This window comes from Etheostoma spectabile, chromosome 16, assembly GCF_008692095.1.
Source record: "Etheostoma spectabile isolate EspeVRDwgs_2016 chromosome 16, UIUC_Espe_1.0, whole genome shotgun sequence".
Lineage (NCBI taxonomy): Eukaryota > Metazoa > Chordata > Actinopteri > Perciformes > Percidae > Etheostoma > Etheostoma spectabile.
Window position 1 is genome coordinate 28,308,026 of NC_045748.1, and position 8,327 is coordinate 28,316,352.

General features: G+C 49.1%; 1 protein-coding gene across 1 annotated transcript in view; it reads right to left on the bottom strand.

Moving 5' to 3' along the window:
• Nucleotides 1–8,327, bottom strand: part of LOC116704755 (H-2 class I histocompatibility antigen, Q10 alpha chain-like) — a 15,969-nt gene continuing 7,642 nt past the window's right edge. The window contains exons 3-10 of the mRNA XM_032540358.1: nucleotides 6,492–6,779; nucleotides 5,176–5,460; nucleotides 3,889–4,011; nucleotides 3,230–3,259; nucleotides 3,076–3,113; nucleotides 1,764–1,852; nucleotides 392–527; nucleotides 1–294 (exon numbers count right to left, since the gene is read on the bottom strand). Of these exons, the coding sequence (XP_032396249.1) occupies nucleotides 1–294; nucleotides 392–527; nucleotides 1,764–1,852; nucleotides 3,076–3,113; nucleotides 3,230–3,259; nucleotides 3,889–4,011; nucleotides 5,176–5,460; nucleotides 6,492–6,779 (1,283 nt within the window). The remainder of the gene's footprint in view (nucleotides 295–391; nucleotides 528–1,763; nucleotides 1,853–3,075; nucleotides 3,114–3,229; nucleotides 3,260–3,888; nucleotides 4,012–5,175; nucleotides 5,461–6,491; nucleotides 6,780–8,327) is intronic.

Here is an 8,327-nt window from a genome sequence, read left to right on the forward strand (position 1 = left end):
TTAAAAAACCCTATGAGAGCCGAGGAAGAGAGGGATGCCCCTCCCGGGGGGCCGGGGGCCCCCTCTGGGCCGGCCCAGACGGGGGGTCGTCAGCAGCGCCTGGTGGCCGGGTTTGCCACGGACCCCGGGTGGGCACAGCCCAAGAACCGGGGCCCCCCATTCCACCCAGGGGCTCCCATTTTGGGAGGAACCGCTGGGGTCGGGTGCGCGCCATAGGGGTGGCGGCAAAGGGTCAGGGGCCTCGAGGCCCAGACCCGGGGGGGCAGAGCGGCCGGGGACTGGAACGCCCCCCCTCTTGGGGGAAAGGGGCCGGGAAAACTTGTGCAGGTGGAGCTTTCCCCGTTAGATCTGGGGGGCTTACCTCTACCAAAGTCTGGGGTTCTAACCGTACCCTGGTAGGGGGGGACTCTGTCCTACTCCAGTTCCCCAGGGTGAGAGGCCCGGGGCGGGTGGGGGGGATACTCACACCCCCGGCTGGCCCCGTTTCGTTGGAGTTTACCCCGGTGGAGGAGGGTCGCCCCCTACGCCTGGGGGTGTGGGGGGGAAAATCTGACTGTTTTTTTGCATAGCCCAACGGAGTTCAAAATATCGGCCTTCTTGGGCTTGAAAGGAGTCCTTTAGGGGGGTCCAGTAGGGGCTCCAATTCTGCTGGGGGCTTTAACGCACACTGGGGAAAAGTGGAGATACTGGGAAACGTTATTGGGGGAACGGCCCCCTGATCGAAACGAGTGGTTTTTTTTTGTTTGGCTTCGTGCTATCTGGTTGTCCACCAAACACCATGTTCGAACCTAGGAGCTCATTTAAGTAGTGGACCAAGCACCCTAGGCCCAAAGGCGATGATTTTAAAATCGTTAATCGCTAGGGCCCAGTTTTTGGGCACTGGGTGAAAAGAGGGGGGGAGCGTCAAATGTCCCCTCTGGTGGTTTTTGGGTCGGGGGGGGGGGAGGCCTTTGGCGCCTGGGAAACCCCAAACCCTGTGCGGGGAAAATGGGAAGCGGAAAAAGGCCCCGTCCAGGGGCTTTCAACTCACACTCCCGGGGGCTTTTCGGCATCCCTGTGGCGGGGGGGTTAACCCAGTGGACATGTTTTAAAATTTCCCTTGCTGAGCCGCCGGGGACTGTGGGCTTAGGGTCTTAGGGGCTTAAGGGCGGTAACCACGACCCTGGGACACCCGGGGGTAGGGAAGCCGGCCACTGAAAAGGGGTCCTTCCGGGGTTGTTTCCCAGGATCCCGGGGCAGTTTCAAGGTACCGCGGGCCCCCAAGGGCTGCGCCTCTGCGTGGGAGAGGCAAAGCAGCGGGTGGGGGAGAATTCGGAAAACATGGAAGACTTTCGTCGGCACCAAGGTGTTCTGGAAAACCTTCCCACCTCAGAGGGGGAAGGGGGACCATCCAAGCTGATACATAAAGGGTGGACGTTTTTTACCTCAATGGGGAGGTAATAGAGCTTTGGGAAAGGGGCAATTTTAGGGAAAATCCTAAATCCAGCTGACACTCCTCTGTGGGGAGGGAAGCTGAGGTGTGGGGGATTATCGTCAATTTCCCTGGTGGGGTGCTGAGGGAGCAAAAACTCCCCGCGGCAAAGCCCCGGGGGGATGAGATCCCCAAAAATGTGAAGGTTGGGTGTGGAGGGGTTGTCTTGGGGGGCACCCCTTCAACATTTCGTGGAAGTCGGGGCGTGCCCAAAATGGCAACTGGGGGGTGGGCCCCTCTTCAAAAAGGGGGGCCGAGGGTGGTTTTCAATTACAGGGGACACATTCTCCACCTCCCTGTAAAGTCTACTCCAAGGGGTTTGGAAGGAGGGGTTTGGCCCATGTCGAAAACCTTTTGAAGAGGAACAATGCGGATTCCGTCCTGGTGGGAAAAAAACCAGATTTTTCTCTCAAAGGGTCCTGGAGGACCTGGGAGTATCCCAAACCCGTCCAAAATTTTTTTTTGGTTGGGAAGGGGTTGAGGGTCCCCCGGGGGGAAACGTGGGGGGTGCGGAGTATGGGGAGGGGGCCCTTCAGGGCCATCCAACCTGTATGACAAAGCCGGGGGTGTTCCGGGGGTTTGGGGTAAGTCGGACGTTCCAGGGAGGTTGGGTCCCCCAGGGCTGGCTTTGTCACCATTGTTGAGTTTTTTGGGACAGGGTATCGGGGTAGTCGGGCGGGGAGGGTTTCAGTTCGGTGGGGTTTGGGTTCATCGCGCTTTTTTCAGAATGTGGCCTGATGGGTCATCGGTCTGCCTTCCACTCCGGTGGGGGGCCAGCCGAGTGTGAAACGGGTGGGGTGAATCAGCACTCTAAATTGAGGCCATGGTTTTCCGAGGGAAAAAGATGGGGGCTTTCTTTGGGTAGGGATGACCTACCCCCAATGAAGGGTTTTAAGTACCTTTTGGGGGCTTGTTCGCATAGGGGCAGGAGCTGAATTGGGGCGGAGAAAAGGGAGCTGGGGCGGATTACTTTGTTTATCGCAGGTTTTTCAAAAGAGAGCTGAGCCCGAAGGCAACTCCGTTAACCCGGGCAAAATTTTTGTTCCTCCCTCACCCAGGGCATGAAAGGTGGGTCAGACCGAAAGAACAGATCAAGGGGACAAAACGGCCCCAAATGGGTTTTCCCAGGAGGGGGCTGGCGCTCCCTTAGGTGGTGAAACACGTCATGGAGGGATCGGAGTAGGCCCTTCCTTCGCGCGAAAGGGGCCATTGGGTGGGTTTGGGCACTGGTAAGGGCCCCCTGGGGCCTCCCTAGGGGTTTTTCCAGGCATCCAGCTGGGAGGGGCCCCGGGAAGACCCAGGCAGGGGGAGGATTATACCCCAACTGGCCTGGGGGGCCTCGGGACCCCCCACGGACTGGTTTTGGGGGCTCGGGAAAGGGAATTTGGGGCCCCCCCCCTGGGCGCTGCCCCCGCGCCCGACACCGGGTAAAGCGAAGAGGGGTGGGGGAGGAGGATAAATAAAAGATCCTACTTGGGTTGTGTATCGACTGACTATCCCGATATACGTTTTGTTACTTTTTGGGGTTTTTTTCTACTTATAACATATAAATTCAAAATTTTTGCAACCGGGGGTAAATGTCTTAAATTTAAAAAAAAAAAAGCTTTACAGAGGTGGGGAAATGCTCCCGTAAATTGTTGATTGTGAATAAACAATTAAGACAACGTTTAAGGGGGGGGCGGGGGGGAACTACACGTAGGTAAAGCAAAGGGTAAACCTTGTTGATGCAGCTTTCAATAAGTGGACATCGGTACTTACGACTGCTCGTTGGGCTGCTGGAAGGTTTTTCTGACCCGGCGAAGAAGAGAAAAGTCTGATTAGTTGTTACTGCTCCAGAGACACAACATCCAACACATAGAATATGTAACGCACCCGTTGTCCTATATCAATGTTCTTTTTAATTCCCCAAAATAACATGATTGATTCCAACGCTCTTTGCCAAGTACAAATCTCTACTTTCATTAATTTTGGGTCTTATTCTATTTTATAGCATTGTAAAACAAAGTGAAGTGTTGTTGAAATAGTGTTGAGTAAAAGTTGACATATTCCAGTCTGTGATTATCATCAACATCCATTCCTTTAATTTTAGTCTCAGTAATTCCTAATTTCTGCTTTTCTAACTCAAACATTAGGTATAATTTCCTATAAATGAGGTTTATTGAACATAAATTCCAAAAATAACTGTAAAACTAAAGTTAATAAGTTAGTGTTACGTAGTGTTGAAAACGTCAAAAAAAGTGACATTGAAACATTGAAAAAAAGCGTCAAGTGTTGAAAAAAGGGACAAAAAGTTTAAAAAAAAATAGATTTCAAGCGTCAACAAAAGTGTTGATTTTCAATTTTGACGGGAAGACGACACGAGGGTTAAAGAGGACGAGAGTTATTATTATTATTATTATAATTATTATTATACGTACTAATAATCCCTTTTTTGTACAAGACGACCAGCATCACCGCGACCCCGACCAGGATCAAGATCAAGATCAAGGCTCCGATCGCCCCCCCGATGATTCCTCCAGTCTGGTCAGGAACTTTATGATCTGAAACACAGGAAACCCTTTTTTACATCAATTATCTTTCAATATGATTTGTATCTGTGGGTTTCATGGATTTTTATTTTTATTTTTTAAAATGTAAGTTTTACTATTTATTGATCCGCAGTGGGGGAAATTACAATGTACACTCTGTTAGTAATCACACACACACACACACACACACACACCACACACACACAGGACACCTGAAATACACACACACACACACACACACACACACACACACACACACACACAGGACACCTGAAATACACACACACCACACACACACCACACACACACACACACACACACACACACACAGGACACCTGAAATACACACACACACACACCACACACACACACACACACACCACACACACACACACACACAGGACACTTGAAATACACACACACACACACACACACACACACACACACAACGCACAGGACACCTGAAATACACACACACACACACACACACACACACACACACAGGACACCTGAAATACACACACAAACAGGACACCTGAAATACACACACACACACACACACACACACCACACACCACACGCACAGGACACCTGAAATACACACACACACACACGCATAGGACACCTGAAAATACACACACACACACACACACACACACACACACACACACACACACACACACACACACACACAGGACACCTGAAATACACACACACACACACACACACAGGACACCTGAAAAACACACACACACAGGACACCTGAAATACACACACAACAGGACACCTGAAATACACACACACACAGGACACCTGAAATACACACACAAACAGGACACCTGAAATACACACACACACACACACACACACACACACACACACACACAGGACACCTGAAATGCGCGCGCCGCACACACACACACACAACACACACCACACACACACACACACACACACCACACACACACACACACACCACACACACACACACACACACAGAGCTACTGCCCCCCCGGGTAAATTACAATTTACACTCTGTGTACACTTTGTTAGTAACACACTGAAATACACACGCACAATGACAAATACTGTACTTTTCAATCGTCTGAGACAACTTCCTGCAAGAAAACGCGTCAACCAAAGGAAAACATGAATGAAGTAAACGACGTCTCTCACCCCACTCCTCCTCCACGTGTAGGTTGGACGCCTGATGGATCACCTCGCAGGTGTAGGTGGACAGGTCGCTCCGGAGAATCTCCACGCCGTCCCGTCTCTGGAAGGTGCCGTCCCCGTTGGGACGCACGCCGCTGGACTCCACCCCGTCCTGGGGAGTCAGGATGCGGCTGTTCCTCTTCATGCGCAGCGTGATCTCTTTGGGTAGGAAACCCGTGGCCAGGCACGTCAGGCGGATGTTGGCGTCAACTTTGGTGTTCCTGGTGAACAGGTGCACCTTCGGGGGGACTGGAAACACAAGAACACACAAAAAAAGGGGTTTTAATTTTTAATTGAAAGACATTATTTCAAAGGAATTAAATGTTTAATGTAAAACTAGTTGGTACAGGGCTTTTGTTATAGTATTTCTTAACCCTCTGGGCCCTGAGGTCATTTTTACAGTTTAATTTCCGTCTGGATTTATTTTATAAAAAAGCTTCATCAACCCTGTTGTCCACAGTCAAGATATGAACATCATTTTTTTCAGGACAAACTGGGTTATTGGAATATTTGGGTTGCAGTGAGGTCACTTGCATGTTAAAAATGGTTGTAGGGCCTTAAAGATAAATAAATAAATAAATAAATGAATCTTCCAGATATGTATTGATATCACAGACATATAAGTAAAACCTCTGAAACACTTGTCATATGTCCTGGGAGTCACACTGTGAAGAAATAATCATCATAACTTATACAGTTGATAAAATACATGCATTTTTTCCAAAAAAGTCCAGACGTTTTGCTCTCATGACATTTACTTATGCCAATAATAACATAATAATGTCATATTTATTGATATTACACCCACAGCAATGTTATACAAGCAAATATGTGTCTAAATAGTGCATTATTTGGCCTTCCATAGAGTCTATAGGCATTTTTGTCCCCTCTGGCCTTCCATACAAGAGGGTGAGGAGCGAGCCAGCGGCAGAAATGAGCCAAAACGCGATGAATTATGGACATAAAGTGGATCAATCTTGGATATAACAGTATGGATTTAAAGCCCAAAGAGGCTGAAGTTCCAGGCTGGATAGAAAACCCCCTGTAGAGGCTAGAAAGACCCGGAAAAGACCGCCGTGAAGCCGAAAACGTCAGGATTCAAACGAAACCGAAAGTGAGTAAATCGCTCGTATGGTTCAAAAGTTATTAAACTATGAATCAGAGGTACTTTTTTACTCGCGGGCGAGTGTCTCGGGCTCAGAGGGTTAACATGGATTAATGTATTCGGAGTGGTGTCTTTTGGTTAATTTCTTCTTTTCATCATGTTAACTGATACGTACTGGCTTCTTGGAGCTGCTTTTGTCCATAATTTACGAACTTCTCCAACCAATCGATGCACTCGTTCTCCAGGTAGCCTTTGGTGTATTCCTTCAGGACCTGGACCTCGTCCCACTTCCTCTTGGTCTGGACCGCGGCGTCAGTTGGGGCGACCCAGACGCTGTTGCTGTCGTCAAATGACAGGAAGTCGTTTCCGTCGTAGCTGTACATGTCCGTGCCTCGAACGAACTCCATCTTGCCGTCCTTCATTACCCCTTTGCAGCCGTGCATCCACTGGAGGACATGGACATCTGAAAGAGAAATTATTTAGATTATTGGTACAAATACAACAGATTAAAGAGAATATAACCATCAAAAGATGTGATGAGACAAGCAAAAACATAATAGCAAATAATCAGTGTTGCCAACAGGGACGTTGTAGAGCGTCCTCTGGTGGACAGACTATGCAACACCATCACTAACAGGGACGTTGTAGAGCGTCCTCTGGTGGACAGACTATGCAACACCATCACTAACAGGGACGTTGTAGAGCGTCCTCTGGTGGACAGACTATGCAACACCATCACTAACAGGGACGTTGTAGAGCGTCCTCTGGTGGACAGACTATGCAACGCCATCACTAACAGGGACGTTGTAGAGCGTCCTCTGGTGGACAGACTATGCAGCGCCATCACTAACAGGGACGTTGTAGAGCGTTCCTCTGGTGGACAGACTATGCAACGCCATCACTAACAGGGACGTTGTAGAGCGTCCTCTGGGGGACCGACTATGCAACGTCATCACTAACAGGGACGTTGTAGAGCGTCCTCTGGTGGACAGACTATGCAACGCCATCACTAACAGGGACGTTGTAGAGCGTCCTCTGGGGGACAGACTATGCAACGCCATCACTAACAGGGACGTTGTGAGCGTCCTCTGGTGGACAGACTATGCAACCACCATCACTAACAGGACGTTGTTAGATGTCCTCTGGTGGACAGACTATGCAACGCCATCACTAACAGGGACGTTGTAGAGCGTCCTCTGGTGGACAGACTATGCAACGCCATCACTAACAGGGACGTTTGTAGAGCGTCCTCTGGTGGACAGACTATGCAACAACCATCACTAACAGGGACGTTGTAGAGCGTCCTCTGTGGACAGACTATGCAACACCATCACTAACAGGACGTTGTAGAGCGTCCTCTGGTGGACAGACTATGCAACGCAATCACTAACAGGGACGTTGTAGAGCGTCCTCTGGTGGACAGACTATGCACACCATCACTAACAGGACGTTGTAGAGCGTCCTCTGGTGGACAGACTATGCACGCCATCACCCATGTGTGCAGACAGAGAAGATATGAATGAACTACAACTTCTTCTTCTGCGTTTTGTGGCGGGTTGCAACCATAAAACGACCTAAAATTTTATCGCAATTCATCATTTATTCATCAAATAATCCATCAGCGTTTATCACATAAGCCGAATATCATCAAGATAAAGTCAGATGATTTAATTTTAACCCCAACCTGTCGTCAGGCACCGCCTACCAAGAACCTGGGTTTGGGTCTGGGTCTAGGTCTGGGTCTGGGTCTGGGTCTGTCCCAGGTTTCTTCCTAAAAGGAGTTTTTCCTCTCCACTGTGGCCCTGTTGCTGCTCTGGAGGAAACTACTAGAACTGTTGGGTCCTTGTAAATTCTGGATTGTGGTCTAGACCTGCTCTATCTGTAAAGGGTCTACAGATAACTCCTGTTATGAATTGATACTTTAAATAAAATTGAATTGAATTGATGAGACCGAACGCATTCATGAAATTCCATCAAATTTCACTGTTTCCATGAGGCCTTTTTCATTCAA